This window comes from Oreochromis niloticus, linkage group LG1, assembly GCF_001858045.2.
Source record: "Oreochromis niloticus isolate F11D_XX linkage group LG1, O_niloticus_UMD_NMBU, whole genome shotgun sequence".
NCBI classification, from domain to species: Eukaryota; Metazoa; Chordata; class Actinopteri; order Cichliformes; family Cichlidae; genus Oreochromis; species Oreochromis niloticus.
This window is the reverse complement of record NC_031965.2, coordinates 12,861,256-12,878,392: the sequence shown is the minus strand read 5'-3', so window position 1 is coordinate 12,878,392 and position 17,137 is coordinate 12,861,256. Positions and strand designations below refer to the sequence as shown.

At 40.8% G+C, this 17,137-nt stretch overlaps 1 protein-coding gene across 1 annotated transcript; it reads left to right on the top strand.

The window, feature by feature from the left end:
• The first annotated feature begins 285 nt into the window (after positions 1-285).
• On the top strand, positions 286-15,670 carry LOC106097760 (phosphorylase b kinase regulatory subunit alpha, liver isoform). Its single transcript, XM_019357982.2, has 32 exons — positions 286-578; positions 699-788; positions 2,477-2,635; positions 3,443-3,490; positions 3,668-3,836; positions 3,997-4,079; positions 4,459-4,539; positions 4,639-4,737; positions 4,823-4,969; positions 5,074-5,127; positions 5,277-5,399; positions 5,513-5,608; positions 6,913-7,020; positions 7,287-7,365; positions 7,740-7,874; positions 7,967-8,076; positions 8,185-8,329; positions 8,527-8,605; positions 8,699-8,850; positions 8,943-9,113; positions 9,817-9,926; positions 10,027-10,163; positions 10,256-10,344; positions 11,054-11,130; positions 11,607-11,686; positions 11,769-11,847; positions 11,933-12,062; positions 12,182-12,278; positions 12,453-12,576; positions 14,084-14,317; positions 14,394-14,594; positions 14,675-15,670. Exons 2-32 carry the CDS (start codon positions 711-713, stop codon positions 14,846-14,848), a joined length of 3,648 nt encoding a protein of 1,215 aa, XP_019213527.1. The 5' UTR covers positions 286-578; positions 699-710; the 3' UTR covers positions 14,849-15,670.
• The last annotated feature ends 1,467 nt before the right edge of the window (positions 15,671-17,137 follow it).

Here is a 17,137-nt window from a genome sequence, read left to right as displayed (position 1 = left end):
AATCGAGGGAAATAAAGGGAAACTAGCTGAATGCATTTAATAGCTAGATACTTTAAACTATTTACTTTTTGTATATAAAATATAAACCCCCAAAAACCCAACAGTACATGTAATAAATCTAATGTTTATGAAACAAGCCATATAAACTAGCAGGATACTCGGTCAGTTTTCCCCATTTCTAAATAAAGTGAATACGCTTAAGGCTTAAAGCCTTGGAGTAGAAGGAACGAAAGTGATCTGGCGCCCCCTGTCGGCGAGCAGGGAAACAACAAGAACACAATGTTTTTGTTTTTTTTACAGATTGGATGTACAATCGCTCACAGACGTTTCTGCCCTCCAGCCTCTCTGTGTTTGTGAGACCTCACGTCCTGTCCTCTGCGAGCCCTGACTCGTCTTATTAGGCACTTTGACCGGGCCGTGTGGTCGTGTGTGCCTGAAAATTTATGCTGCTAGCTTAATGTTACATGTTGATATTGTCAAAAAACAGCTGGATGCTACCCGGCTAGCGAGCGCTAGCAGAGCAGCCTCTGCGGGGATCGAGTCGGCGAAACAGTACTGGGAGGATGGGTCGCTGCCTGGTAATACAGCCTACCTAAGTTATTAAGCGAGAGCCGGTGGTAATCGAAGCTTCGTTTACAAACAAGCAAATACCGAGTTTTAAGCGGTCGCTGAGACTTAAACTGTTGTTGTGTGTGCAGTGATCAGAGAGGATGAGGAGTCGCAGTAACTCAGGAGTGCGGCTGGACGGCTATGCCCGGCTGGTCCAGGAGACTATCCTGTGCCATCAGGTGAGTCCAGACATACACCAGAGACGAGGCAGCGCAGTAAAGCTGGAGCACTTCCGCAAAGGTGGATTTTCGTTTTTTGGCAGGAAAAGGGAGTGAGGGCCACTTTTTTCGCAATGTTATTGAGAAACGTTTGAATGAAGCAATAACTCAAGATCTAAATGTGGAAGCACTTATTTCAAAATGAAGTATGTTGCATACTGTGATTACAGTTATTGATGCGTCACTACCTGTGTACTAGTTTAGATGTTGCAGAATGTACGTGGTTGTATATGAAATACTGTCATACATTATTTTGGACACTATAGTCCATTTGAACGTTTAAGTCATGCAAACTTCAAACGAGACAACACCAGGACCCAGTGTTATGGATTTCAGTTATGCACATATCCTTGATTTCTCCTTCAGAAGCATGCTAGGTATGGACATGTTTTGTAGCCCATATAGGTTAGGGTTCAGCCAAAAGTGAGCTGCACAGAAATAAACAAAGTGTGGGCAAAGTTCAGGCACTGGAACAGGCTGAGGACTGGAAAGCTATGTACTGTTATCTACTGGCTCTTGAGCTCACATGAGGCACCATCAACAGCTGTCTATGCTAAACTGTGACCCAGAGAGTACTCAGCTGATAGGAAACGGCATCAGCTTTCCACGCATAGCATGTACTGACATGTCGGGGTATATGTTTCGTGAGAGAGGAGGGGTGACACAATGATGTCTCAGGCTCCTCCAAATATAAACTGCAACTGCTGTATTATTATTATTACTGGGCACACATTAACTTTTAGTAACTTTCAGTGAAAGGATTCTGACACTTTTTAACAATTTCAGTTTGAATTGTAACCAGCGGGACCATGCTTCCATTCATTTTCAGCTCTGCTCATAGGAGATCACAATAACACATATAAGAATAATAGCTATGATTCTGTGATAGGTGAAGAAGAATCACGCCTCGTTGGCTTAAAGTGTGTATTGGGTCCTGTCTGTGTGTTGTAGTCGTTGGTGGAGTGTTCAGCTGCTAGCTAAAAAGCTGCAGCTGTGTATCTGTCGTGGATCTTTCACACATGGATTATAGAAAAAAGCTCCTGCTCCTTCAAGCTTGACCGAAATTTGCACCAGCCCACATGGACAAATCAAATACTCTCTGGAGAAAAATGTTGTGGTCAGATGAGACAAAGATTGAGCTGTTTGGACACAATGGCAAAATGTATGTTTGGGAGAGTAAAGCTGAGGCTTTCAAACCTAAGAACACTTTACAAACTGTCAAGCGTGGTGGTAGCATCATGCTCTGTAGCTATAATGCTGCTTATGATACTGGTGCATTGCACAAAGTGGATGGAATAATGAAGGATGACTATCTTCAAAATTTTCAGCTTCACGTCAGATCAACAGCTAGAAAGTTGAAACTTGGACACTGTTGGGTTTTCCAACAGGACAATGATCCCAAACACACCAGAATTGGTTTTGGAATGGAGCTTCTGTAATGGGCTTCCCAAAAAACCTGACCTCAGAAATGTTAAAGATTTGTGTTCGTGGTACAATCATTCAACTCTGAAAAAAACCCAACCTAAATCACAATTATGATCACATTCAGGCTCATGATGAGTGCAGGTAAACTATTGACCACAACTGTATCCTTCATACCACCCCTGTCTTTACTATTGGTTAACATGTCACATGTGTCTTGGTTTCAGAACCCAGTGACAGGACTTCTTCCTGCCAGTGCGCAGAAGAAGGACGCCTGGGTGAGGGATAATGTCTACAGTGTCCTGGCGGTGTGGGGGCTGGGTATGGCCTACCGGAAGAATGCAGACCGCGATGAAGACAAGGCCAAAGCTTACGAACTGGAGCAGGTGTGTTTGCAACATAAATAGAGCGAGTAAAAAAGGGGCCTGTGCATTCTTTCAGTTATGACGGGTTAAATATTTGAGGATAGCAAAACTTAGGAAAACTTTAATGAATGTGGGCTTTAGTTAAGCTAAAGTATCACATTAGCTCAACAGAAAATATTGTTTTACTCTTAAATAGCTTGAAAGGGAATATAAAAGAATCACATTTGTTTTGGTCAGCACTGCGATCGTAATGTTTTAGTAGGCTTTAGGAAAAAAGAGGATTAAAGAAAGAGGAAAGGATTATTTCACTCTGGCATAACATGCACTGAACATGCACAGGCTTTCACCCATACATGCAAACCTACAGTGGATGTACTGAGTGCCATCAATAAACAAGTACCACTCTGCCCCTAATTATAGAGTAAGGTGTTATAATATCTAACTTTAAAATCAGGCCAGCACTGATAAAAGCTCCTGATTGAGATTCACTAAAAGAATTGCTAAAAAATTATCTAATGTGTATGAAAAAACCCCCAATTCATAGTTCTGTTAGAAATTATTAAGTACATTTTTAGCTCTTGTAACTTTGAGTCATTGTTTAATAGTCCAAGCTGATAAATTTGCTAACCTGTTTGATAAAATACAGCATATTGCAAAAGTCTCGAGCCGCCCTCCACGAGTTCTTGTGGGAAATGTGAGAATAAATACATAGAGCCACAAGAGATTATTGTAGCTGTTTCCTTTCTAGCTTGCTAGAAATAGAAAGTAAATTGCATCACGGTGAGATTTTTGCCGTTTACTGATAGAGCTGTTTTTGTTTGCTGGCAGAGTGTCGTGAAACTGATGCAGGGGCTTCTGCAGTGCATGATGAGACAGGTAAGATATACCCTGGGTTTGAGTATTGGACTGCTGGGTAAACAAAACAAACAACTTGATGACGTCGCTTTTACTGTGAAATTATTGACGTTGCTGATTAGCTTATGAGGAAACTCATTATAAACTTAGCTAAAGCTATAGACAAGAAACAATGAGTCTTTGGTCATGTGTCTCCAGGTGGCCAAGGTGGAGAAGTTCAAACACACCCAGAGTACAAAGGATTGCTTGCATGCCAAATATGATACTCCCACTTGTGCCACAGTGGTCAGGGATGATCAGTGGGGTCATCTCCAGGTGGACGCCACCTCGATTTACCTGCTGATGCTGGCACAGATGACAGCCTCAGGTACAATAGTGATGCAGACTGCTTTTTTTAATGTGTGTATATATATAATTTTTGCCTTTTCTTTGCCTTGGTGTTGTAACATCATATTATTAAAGAATGAGTTTTCCTTTGTTAAAACAGCTACTGAACACTGAACATGAGTTGTTATCTCATCCCGCAGGTCTTCGTATCATTTCCAACCTGGACGAGGTAGCCTTCATCCAAAACTTGGTCTTCTACATAGAGGCTGCCTACAAAGTAGCGGTGGGTAATATTTTTAGAGGTCTTGATTGGGTATGTGGTGTCTGGAGTGTGACATATGAGTAGTTAAATGAAAAGACACAGAATAAAAGCTGCTCCCAAAATATGTGCATGTCGAGTCTTCTACTGTAACACGTCCAGATGTTTGGAAACACTTCTGGGTTTTGGACTGACTTCAGGGTAGTGTATCCACAGGTTTTTGAAACAATGAATGAAAGAAGAATTAGTAGTAAAAAGTCAGAGGTTTGTTTGTTGTTTTTTTTGTTTCTGTTATCATAGTTGAATGATAAATCAGTGGAATAGGCTTTTCAGTGCCATGATGAGTTTCAGTCCTGGACAGTTGCCGAAAGAAATGAAGCCATGACCATTTTTACCACTGCAGGACTATGGAATGTGGGAACGAGGTGACAAGACTAACCAGGGCATTCCTGAGCTCAATGCCAGCTCTGTAGGAATGGCTAAGGTACAAAGGCTACGTGTTATTTAATAATTATCAGCATTTATGATACACTGTACTGTCCATTCATGGATATAGGGATTAATCTGCGTATGCACGTTGCAGGCAGCGCTTGAGGCTATAGATGAGCTGGATCTGTTTGGTGCTCACGGAGGGCCGAAGTCAGTCATCCATGTGTTGCCTGATGAAGTCGAACACTGTCAGGTATCATTTTTAATTAGCCCTTAGCTATGGTAGCATCACCTCTGTTTGTCCTTCTTGTATTCAGCGTGCTGTTTTTCCCCTTCAGTCTATTCTGTGCTCCATGCTGCCAAGAGCTTCAACTTCAAAGGAAATAGATGCTGGTCTTCTGTCCATCACTTCTTTCCCTGCGTTTGCTGTGGAGGATGCTGACCTGGTGGCCGTGACGAAGTCAGAGATCATAAGCAAACTGCAGGTGAAGTCAAAGCATAAGCAAGCTGGACATTTCTGCCAAGGAAAAGTATGTAGTTTGGTATTTTGACCTGCGCTCTTTAAATTCTACTCTTTGCTTTATTTCAGGGTCGCTATGGCTGCTGTCGCTTTATCAGGGACGGATATCGTTGTCCCAAAGAGGTGATATATTCTAGTATTAAGGCTCATGGGACATGTAAATGCATTACAGCAGTGAACCCAGGGAGGAGGTGCTCTTTTTTTAGTGAAGAGTATAGATTTTTATGTTTTTTGCAGGAAAGCTTATGTAAGCTCTTGATCTTTCTCGCTAGGATCCATCTCGGCTGCATTATGATCCTGCTGAGCTGAAGCTATTTGAGAATATCGAGTGTGAGTGGCCTGTGTTTTGGACTTACCTCATCCTGGATTGTATTTTTGCTGGTGATCAAGTTCAGGTAAAGCAACCAAATACACTGGTTCATATGCACTTTCTGCTGTACTCACACAATCATTGAGTCACTTTGGATATGGCTTTTTTAACAATAACAACAAATTTGCTTTTTCACAGGTGCAAGAGTACCGTGAAGCACTGGAGGGTGTTTTAATCAGAGGGAAGAATGGCATTAAGTTGGTGCCTGAACTTTATTCTGTTCCTCCTGACAAGGTATCCTAGACTCAGGAAAGCACAACATATAGTTAGTGCCATAAATTTGGACAGTGATGCATTTTTAAAAATAATTTTACCTCTGAACACCACCATAGTATGGGTTATATTTTAAAATGAATGTGGTTTTTAAGAGTATTAACAAAAATATTGCATTAGCTATGTAGGAATTACAGCCATTTGTAAACATAGTCCCACATTTTGACAGATATATGCACCCGTTCTCATAGTAAGGGCTACATTATTGTGGCATGGTCTGACTTAATCCACCTTTCATTGCTTTATGTTTTGTTCGACTTGTAATTTTTTCAAGTGGTCTTGAGCAGTAATTCTCTAAGCTTTCTGAAGATCTTTCGAAGTTTGTCTTTGGTCATTGGCGTCCTCTTTTTCAGTCCAGTCCTCATACTTGACCATTTTCAGAGAAATGCTTTTCATGGTTTGTTGTTACTGACCTGTGAATCATTCTGGCATAAAACGGCAAATAACTCAAGGGATGAACCAGTGTTGTATCAACACATAACAGACAAAAGATAAATTATATCTTGAAGCATTTTGTTACTATCTGGGGAGGACAAAAGAAGCTTATTAGAAATGTGCAAACTCTTTTTTTGTCTACTACATTTCTTTGGCATATATTTCAGTTAAATCACTGCACCTATTTCCCATTTTCCTAGTGAAATATACGAACTGAGGGGACTCAAGATTGTGCTGTAAATTAGTCTAAAGAAACTTAATAGAAGATACGAAATTGAGTCTTTCATGAAGAATACTTTCAAAATGTCTGTTGTAATATGACACATATGACATAGGAGCAGCTTTTACATGTGCAATGCTATTGTAGTGTATTATTTTATGTTTTTTCAGTATCAAGTTTAACCATAATTAGTTGCAGTGTCTTCTAAAAATTAAAAGGTAAAAAAAACAGTTGTGTCAAAAAAATTAGTTTTATTTATTATTTTTTTATTTATATATTTACTATTTGTTTTATTCTTGTTTCACAAAATAGTTTGTAGAAGTCATTAAACTTTGTTTAACGACAAATTTTAAACAAGTGAAAAATTAATTAACCACAGCAATTAGCTAATTAGTGAACATTAGCATATTAGCATTTGCTAATTAGCTAATTGCTGTGGTTAATACTCTTTGCCCTGTTTTTGTCATCACTTATATTCTATAAAATTGTAGTTTTGTTCACCTAAGGGTTTTTTTTTGCTAATTTTACTCATACATTGTCAATCTGTTGTTCTGTTTACCTGGACTGTTTCAGTGTATATATCTGTTTATTAAGCTACCACCTCTTGCAGGTTGAGGAGGAGTATAGCAATCCTCACTCAGTAGACAGGGTAGCCATGGGCCAGCTGCCACACATGTGGGGACAGTCACTCTACATCTTGGGGTCCCTTGTGGCTGAGGTAGGTCCTGAGCTATACACCTTAAATGATAGCTAGCCACAAGGCAACTGTTTGTTATTACTGTGTTTATTGCAGATATTTAGATAATGTCACAAATTAGTAATGATGCTGTAGTTGTATTGTAAGTAATGATGATGAGAATACTTCTAGTAGATGTTACTAACAGAAATTCAATACATAAAACCCACCTTGCTTTTATTACTTATAAGCATTCAACGACTGTTATAAATCTTCTGCTTCGTCTTGCCTTTTCTTTTCGGATTAAGGGTTTTTTAGCACCAGGAGAGATAGATCCGCTCAACAGGAGATTCTCTACAAGCTTCAAACCAGATGTGGTGGTACAAGGTTGGTGATTAATTTGTAGGAAACAATTAATATGGGCTGAGAGTTAAAGTCAGATATTAACTAAACACTGCTTTGAAAATAGAGGGACTTTCAGCTTCAGTACCAAATGTCACATTTCTGAGATTAGTCATTTCTGATGTTCTGATGTCAGCATATTCTTTTGTACACACCAATGTCAACACCAATTCATACAAGCACCTTTTTATGCTTAAATGCTTTTTATCTAACATTCACACTCCAGTAAAGACATCAGAGAGCAACTTGGGTTTAGTAACTTGCCCAAGGATATTTGGCATCCAGACTGGAGCAGCCAGGTATTGAACTACCAACCTTTTTAATATCTAAATTGCTTTTTATACATTTTCTTTTTCTAGTTTGTGTTCTAGCAGAGTCGGAGGAGATCCAGGAGTTGTTAAGAGATCTGGGGATCGAGGTACAGACGATGGCAGAAGTTCTGCCCATCAGGGTCATGCCAGCTCGCATCCTGAGCCATGTCTATGTTAGACTGGGTAAACAAGCACTCTTTTCCTTACAGTGTACAGCTGTGCATGTGAGTTCATATTAAAATAAATAAGAGTACCATCTGGTGTCTCTGCCACAGGGAACAGCAAGAAGCTGAATCTGAGTGGGCGGCCGTACAGACACATTGGTGTCCTGGGAACATCCAAATTCTACGAGATCCGAAATCGCTCTTACATATTCACCCCTCAGGTAAAACTAGGGCACGCTGTAACCTTGTTATGTTAACCACATTAACATTAATGATTGAACAATAAATATTTGAATTTCTTTATTTCTGCTTGGGCTCCCTTTGTTCAGTTTCTGGATCAGCACCATTTCTATCTGGCTCTGGACAACCAGATGATTGTGGAGATGTTACGGACCGAGCTGGCCTATCTCTCTTGTTGCTGGAGGATGACAGGACGTCCGACGCTCACATTCCCAATCACCCGTAGCATGCTGGGTAATAACCAAATCATATCAGTCTGTAATTGTTCTACATAATACAATTAAGAATGTACTGTATTTTTTAGCTAATATAAAAAATAAACTTAGATGTTTAGACTGCATGTTCAAACAGGAGATGACACTGCTGAACACATGAACTGTGAGTAGCTCCTAATTTTTTACCTGATGAATGTCCATCTTTTTTCTGTCTAGATGAGGATGGAGAAACAATTGATTCATGTATCCTATCAACTCTAAGGAAACTGCAGGATGGCTATTTTGCTGGAGCGAGGTTTGTTTCCCTCTATAACTTAAAACAACAGATGATGTGAACTTTGTGATTAGAGAAAAGTTTGTGTCTGAGTACTTTGGCTGACCACTACAGGGTGCAGATGTCAGACGTCTCCAGTGTCCAGACCACTTCGTTTCACACTCGTCTCAGCTTCCTGGATGAAGAGAATGATGACATATTGCTTGAGGATGAAGGCGATGATGACGATGGATATGGAGAGGAGTATAATACCTGTGGTCCCTCGGGTAATTACTAATTGTCCAAGACTGTACAGCAGTTGAGTGGTACGATTACTTTGTCCTGTGTGTAAACATGGTTCAATTCTTTTTAACTCTAGAGGACTCAAAAGATGTATTTGACCAGTACCTCACCCAGCTCCTTCACAGCACCACTACCAAGTGCCATCTTCCTCCCATCCAGAGGGGGCAGCACCACGTCTTCAGTCCAGAACATACCACAAGAGACATCCTGTCTTTTATGGCGCAGGTCCAGGGCCTGAACGTTCCCAGTGAGTTTCTCAACAATGTAATGATGACCATGCTAGTTTTCATGCTAGTGCAGATATACTAACCATAATGTGTATTTAAAAGATGGATGTGGTCACCACGATGCCACCAATTGGTTTGTGAAGCCTTGTCTTGAGCATTTTGGTTGTTTTGTTTATCTGAGACAAGCACGGTGTCAGTGTGACTGAAAATGTTTGCTGAGGTCACACATTAAGCAAGGACTTGGGTAATTTTCTCGTGAACGTCATTACAATTAGTTCAATTGTGTTTCCCCCCCTGCTGGCCATTAGAGAGACAACAGGTTTATGGCACTCAAGCACTGGCTTCACCCTCCTAGCACATCCATCTTTTATAAGCAGTCTGTAATGATATAATAAGATTGATGTTAGATTTTTTGACATCAAAGTGACAAAACTTGCCAAATCTTGTCAAGACACTAAGCCGTTGTCAAGCCTGTCAAACCTGCAAAGGTCTGGTCTACCTCCTGAACCCAAGGACCGAGTCATCACAGTGCAAGCTGTCACTGCAGTAAAAACTGTGATTGAATGAATTTTCTAATAATAATCCAGTAATAATCAAAGATATCCTCCCTGTTTAACAGCAAAGCAGAGACCTTAAAAGGCATTCTTTTGTAATAAGCTGCCAGTGTGTTAAAAAGCAGAGACTCTCTTTTTAATGCTCTGTTTTAATGAAACATATTTTCAGAGTCTTCCATGTATCTGCCTGTGACTCCGGTCAAGAGCAAACATCGCAAATCTCTCAACCTTCTTGATGTTCCTCATCCTCAGCACGGCCCACAGGCGAAACAGCACAAGGTAGACAGAGCATATCCTTCCACCAGCAAACTCATTTCTCTCATGACTTCAGTATTGCTGTGAGTACATTTGTCTAACCCTGGCACTTTTCCTTTACTAGCCACACTCTGCTGCTGATCTTCACCTGCCTCGAGACTCTCAGGGCAACACAGACTTTGCAGCGTTGGTCAGGCAGCTAAAAGAATGCCCCACTCTTCAGGACCAGGCTGACATCCTCTACATTCTCTATGTGATGAAGTATGATCATCAAGACAAAAGTAGAGCAAACGTTTGATTAAAAAATGCTGCTTTTGTAATTGCCCATCCTGTGTTTTTGTTCTCTTGAGCAGAGGAGCTGATTGGCTGGTGGAGTTGTCAGGTCCTGGGCAGGGTGGGGTCAGCGTGCGATCACTGTTGGAGGAGCTGTACGTAGAAGCCGGTAGGGCTGTTCGATATAACGATATATATCGGATGACGATATAAAAACGTCTATCGTTTCATTTTACGCTATCGTTTGTTTCGTGGTGTCGCAAAATAAACTGTTTACGGCAATATTTTTTCATTATTTTGATGGTCACTGTAGTGGCTATATTAATTTCCTAAAGTTCTCTCTTTCTCTTATGTTTAATATAACCACACTACAGACGGACAAGCGCTTGTTTTTATGCGTTGTCGTTAGCAACAACGACGGTAAAACCACCTGGTGTCCGCTTGTTTATTTTCCACATAAACCTTTCACAATAAAGCTCAAGATCCTGTTGAGACTTTTCAAAATAAACTGAATCACGTGAAAGATGCAGAGTATTTACGGATGAGAAGCAAAAAAGAGCCGTCAGGTGCTAAAAAATAAACCTTAGACTCAAACGTTAGAACAGGCTTTTCCCCACAGCACGCTGTGTAATAAATACTCACAAAGAAAACGGCGGCCGTTACAACCTATGTCTAAAATGTATCGTTTCATGCATCAGTTAAAACACTCGACTCCAGGTACGCGACGCCCAGCTGGAAACACTTCACGCAAGTCGAGCTGCCCGACATTCACAGAATTTACAGAAAATGTTACATTTTTGTGATTTATATCGTTATCGGACGATAGATGTCTTAATATCGGGATATGAGATTTTGGTCATATCGCACAGCCCTAGAAGCCGGAGCCTGCAAAGAGTGGGGGCTCATTAGGTACATCTCTGGAATACTGCGCAAGAGGGTGGAGGTCCTCGCTGAGGTCAGTGTCTTAGGAAAAAGGTGGCTTAGCACCTGGTTAGAGATCATTTTTTTAAACGAAGTGTGTCAGCAACTTGCAGCAGAGATTATGTGCTTGACTTAAACACCACTAAGTAGTAAGACAGCACTACCACCAACAGCATGATGATGCCATTCCACATGTAGCCACAAATTGACCTTACAAACATGTACCATAAATCATGTATACTTATATATTCAGTCTTTAGCTGTGTCATTGGTATCTTCCATGTGGCTCAGTCACTGTGATCAGATATCTGGACTCTGTTCTGATCCAGTGTTGTTGAATCATTGCTGTCTCTTTGTTGACCTACCCTATTCCTACAAACAGCTTCAGTCACTCACTCATGCTGCAAGTAAGAATTAGGAAGTTCCTAATAGGTGTGTTTTGAACAGGATCAACAGTGTCCATGACCATTTATTAATAATTCATTCCACATGTATTTGTCTTTTCTGCAGGCCTGCACAGATCTGATTTCCCATCACAAGCAGCTGACTGTAGGTCTACCTCCTCAACCCAGGGAAAGAGTGATCACAGTGTAAGCCGTTATTGCAGTAAAACAGTGTGGCTGAAGAAATTTTCCAGTAATAATCCAAGGTCTCTGTCCTGATTCTGTTCAGCCCTCTTCCTCCGGATGAGTTAAACAACCTCATCTACGAAGCCAGTGGTCAGGACATAAGTGTAGCAGTGCTCACTCAGGTAAGTCAGTCACTGTTTGGACTGTTTGATGACTTTTTCCACACGCTGATCTTACAGCTCTGAACTGTGTGTGTCTGTCGTGTAGGAAATTATGGTGTATCTAGCCATGTATGTGCGCTCCCAGCCCGCTCTGTTCGGGGACATGCTCAGACTCAGGATAGGACTCATCATGCAAGTGATGGCCACTGAGTTAGCTCGTAGCCTGCACTGTTCTGGTAGGAAAAAAACACCAAAACACAACGTACACATACACATGCACGCATAACTGAGTGGATGAGCAAAGGAATTAAGTCTGCAGAGTGTGCAATATGAAAGGCTTGCAACGTCTTTGTAGGGGAGGAGGCGTCAGAGAGTTTGATGAGCCTGAGTCCATTTGGCATGAAGAACCTACTGCATCACATCCTCAGTGGCAAAGAATTTGGGGTGGAACAGCTGAACACCTTTTTAATAATCATGGACATATATTTTGTGGCTCTCACACAGAGTCTGTGTATTCTACACCAGATCATGAACCTTGTTACTTAAAATGATTAATCAGGAAAAAATGTATTTGACTTCCCCCTAAACAATCCAGAATCTTTGATCTGTGACTCTTGTTTCTTTTCATCAGTGCGCCCAATCCAGTCTACAGCCACTAGTCCTGCGATATCCATCCATGAACTAGGTCACACGGGAGCTACAAAGACTGAACGCACAGGAATACACAAGCTAAAGAGTGAGATAAAACAGGTGGGAAATAATAGGACATAGAATTTTAAGTATTGTAATTTAAGTATACATATATATATATATATATCATCTGCTTCAAGTGCCTTTTTATCTATCTATCTGTCTATCTGTCTATCTATCTATCTATCTGTCTATCTAGCTATCTATCTATCTAATGACACTGTTCTTCTCTTTTTGCAGCTGGATGACTCTCGCCCTACAAGTGTGGGTTGGCTTTAATAATATCTAGCATGTGACTTTTTCTGACCTTGGTCTAAATGACTAAATCAGTCTAAATCCATAGCTGGAGCGACTCTCATTCCATCCCATGACAGTAGGAGAACAAGACTTCAGATAACTGATGAACCAGTCCAGAACTTCATTAAGCTGCCCCCCCCCACCCCACCCCCTCATAACCCATCTTGTTATAGCATTTGGTCATGGATTGGCATGGTTTGATTGTTAAAGGATTTCTGTTGTGATCAGCCCTGTCCAGCTATCGTTTTGCTTACAGCAGTCTTTCTCGTGTGCTGATTTTCGCAGCTCTGTTGTAATTTTTACCCATGCCCATGCTCTGTGTGGCTCCAGCGCCATCATATTTGCAGTGTGACAGCCGTGTGAACCATCTCAAACTGTTCTCTGTCATCTGTCATCCATATCCATGTGTAGATCTTCAGTGGCGGTTTTTCCTTGAGTAGCAATGTCACATCTCCTCGCTCTACGGTAAACCATTTCACCTCGCCTGCTTCATATCAGCTTATTTGTTTTAAGGTTGCAATAGGAAGTATGTGTAGACCAAGCAAAGTCCATTCAGATTTCATAGTTTATGTAGATATCTTACACTTTACTCGTTGCTTTACTTATTTAAGGATGAGGATGATGTTATTTTGTCATCTATTATTATTAACAACAGTTTTAATGAGAACAGAATCGCTCACAAATGTACCCAACTAACAAGTATAGTGTGTTAGAGCTTGATTGATAACTTTCATCTATTTATAAATGATGAAACAGTACATATCAAGACAAGATTGCAATTCTTTGCATTATGTTCAGCTAAAACAACATTGTTGTTTCATCTCATATCAGCACGGGCTCTACTGTGGCCGAAGCCTGGGGTAGCTTGTGTTCATAAATCTCTGGGTCTGGGAGATGTCTGCATTTATAATAGCTTGACAAAAATAACCCTGGGTGTGTTTATCATAATGAAGCAATGTGGCAGCTGTTGCAACAGTATACACTATCCTTTCTGGTTGGAAGATAATTAGTGAAGGCACAAGCTATATCAGGCTGTTACTACAGCTACAACACTAGTTAGTAAGCTCTTAGGAGTATTTGTCAATAACAGAGTGATAGCAGCCTTGTCCTTCAGCATATATACTAAAGTGCTTTGTTGCCAAGTTTGATGGAGTGTCAGTATGCATGGATAACTGCATGAAAGGTGGAAAAGCTATCATTTTGTGGATTGGTGAGACAAAAAAAATGCTCCAATATTTCAACCTTTTTTACATGTTTTGCCTCGCCACAGCGTTGCAGCAGCCCTTCCACTCCCAGTGGAATGCTGTCCCCGGTGAGCACTTGTCCAGGAGACGGCCAGCTGCACTGGGAGGAGAGGCAAGGCCAGTGGCTGAGGAGACGCAGGCTAGATGGCGCCATCAACAGAGTACCTATGGGTTTCTACCAAAAGGTGTGGAAGATCCTGCAGAAGTGCCACGGTCTGTCCATCGACGGATACGTGTTGCCCTCTTCTACCACAAGAGAGGTAGATACTCGCAGACCTGCTGCAGATTTGGACTTCCTGCATATGTGTGTGTTTAAATTCTGTGTTTTCTGTGTAGATGACAGCAGGAGAGATTAAGTTTGCAGTGCAGGTTGAATCTGTGCTGAACCACGTCCCACAGCCAGAGTACCGGCAGCTGCTAGTGGAGACTGTGATGGTTGTGGGCCTGATAGCGGACGTAGACGTGGACAACATCGGCGGCATCATCCACGTGGATCGCGTGTTGCATTTGGCCAATGACCTTTTCCTCAGTGACCAGGTACTAACAGAGAAAGGTTTTTGGTCTGTTGCAAGTATTTGTTCACTGGGCTTCACTCTGCGTTACCTCTTCATCTTTAGAAATCCCACGGCGCCAGTGAGTATTTCCTTGAGAAGGACCCAGCAACCGGAATCTGCAACTTTTTCTACGACAGCGCTCCTAGTGGTAGCTATGGCACCATGACCTATCTCTCCAAAGCGGCAGTCACTTACGTTCAGGACTTCCTGCCAAGTTCCAGCTGCCTGATGCAGTGAATAGGCAGACTGGTGTGTTTTACCAACAGACTCCATAAATACCCGAAGAGGCATGTTTCATAAAACTAACTTCCCGTTATCACCTCATACTGTTCATGCGGTGCTTGTAAGTATACTCTTTAATAAACTGTGTAGCGCTCATATAACTGATCTAACATCATAGCCTTAGCTGCCAGTGCAGACCTCTGTATTTCAGTTTATTTCGTCTTTGTGAGTCTAGACTGTAAACCTATTTATTTTGTGAACGTGCTGCTCAGACGTATGTTTATGACACTTACAATCTTACTCTGTTGTCTGTCTTGTAATTTATCGTATGTTACAGTTGTATTCAGGCCCAGCATTTACCAGAGGAAAGATTTTGATCATATGTGCATACTTATTCCTCATAAATCAAATCCATTTCTGCTGTTATTATTTATTTTTTATTTAGTAACATTGTAATTCATTGTTCTGCTGTAATTAATGAGATAATTCCCCAGATATGTGGGAAAAAGGAGTAAAATTTACAACTTGTGCCCTCAGATTAGCTTTTCACTCACACATGACCACATTCATAACAACACATGTATTTATTTTTAAATGTGATAGTTTCCATGTTCTTTATTATTTTGTTTTCATGGCAGCCAATCATGTTTTAGTACTAACAATACTCGGTTTGGGAACAGTTTTTTTTTTTTTAATCTGTGTTGTGTGTATAAAGAGTAAAAATCTGTGTATTTCTGCAAATCTCCAGGGTTATGCTACTGATATGTCTGGTCAACTTTACCTCAACATATACTAAAGGTTTGTTCATTTAGCATGAAATAAAGAAAGAAAAAAAGCTTTCATGTGTCTTTTTTAACATGCACATCCATTTTCCTGTTTCACAGAAAGGACTTCAATGTAGTAATTAATTTACAGTAAAAGTAAGTTAACGACTACCCAACAGGTAGAAGTTGGCCAGGTGTTTTCCTTGGCATAGACTAACAGTGGGTGTCTAGTCTGTTTTCCCAGCTGCTGAAATTATAGTAGGCCTCTTGTTGCTGACATTTTTATCTGCAATAGTAGCGCAGTAGAGTAACCACATGTGCATTTAATGATGTCTCTGTGTCACTATTTCTTTTCGAGATACAATTTAAAATCAGTTGTTTGCTAATTTCTCTGTTATGTGTACACACAACACCAGTTTGTCAATTCAGTTAGGTGCTTTTTTTTATGCTTTAGTGATTCATAGATGAGTGTTAAATACCTTAAATTTAAAAAAGCATTCCTCTGAAAATGGTCAGGTTAAAAAAAAAAAGTTGCAAAAAAAAAATAAGTGAAAAAGCAGCTAATGTCCAAAGAAAAATGAAAAGAAAGCCTGGAGAACTATTTCTCAAGACCAGTTTAAAAATCACAAGACAGTGTGGCTCATTGGATGCAAAATAGCACTTCTGCACAGTGCTGTGACTTTATCAAGAAGTGAATTACAATCGCTTTGAACCAACTCACAGTTGTCTACAGTTTGAATTTTTGCATAACATGATCATGAAATAAGATGAAAAATACTTTATTTAGTCCACAGCTGTGCTCACCACAACAGCCCCCTTGGACTTGTACTCCTTCCCCACATCAACATCCTTTCCCAGGAACGGGTCGCACAGTTGTCCTCTGATCCGATTCACATTCAGAAACAGATGATTTTCCCAAGACAACACCACAAAATCATCCTCTAGTGCTCTGTACTCCTCCTGCCCAACACTATTACATTCAACACTGCATAATCAGAGTATTTCTGCAGGTGGTATGACCCAGAGTTGTACTAAAAGTCTGAGATACAAGGTGAACAGGAATGGACACAGCACAGTCTGCAGCTCCTGTACTGCTGTCAAACTCCAGGCTTTAATGTGGGACTCTTATTTAAAGCCTAAAGTCTGCGTGCATGAAGTCAGTACTAATGTCAGTGTTTTAAACAGGTAATTCTTTGGTGAAAAACAGCATTGAAGCAGTGCTCAGAGTAACAGTAATATAGTTAGTCAATTCAGTACATTATATCGAGCAAATGTTCTGCAGCCTTGGCAGAGGCCATCTGCAATCTGAAGACTGTGGTGTGCAGGACACAGGCAGTGGAAGCTCCCAGGAGTGTTAGCATATCCAAACAGTTCATTGACATAAATGATAGAAACAGTCACAAGTGCACAAACACACACAGCCACTCACACACCTGTACAGCAGGCCTGGTCATGAGTTAGCCTTCATTGCAGCCACACTTAAAAGAGCCAAAACATGTTGCAGCATCTCAGCTGACACCACTGCAGCCCCATCCACAAG

Bases quoted from the DNA above. Each gene is read 5' to 3' on its own strand.
- LOC106097760 (XM_019357982.2), top strand. From the start codon at position 711: ATGAGGAGTCGCAGTAACTCAGGAGTGCGGCTGGACGGCTATGCCCGG. The intron at 2,636-3,442 runs GTGTGTTTGCAA...GTTTGCTGGCAG, and splicing joins AAGCTTACGAACTGGAGCAG to AGTGTCGTGAAACTGATGCA. The intron at 8,851-8,942 runs GTAATTACTAAT...TTTTAACTCTAG, and splicing joins TAATACCTGTGGTCCCTCGG to AGGACTCAAAAGATGTATTT.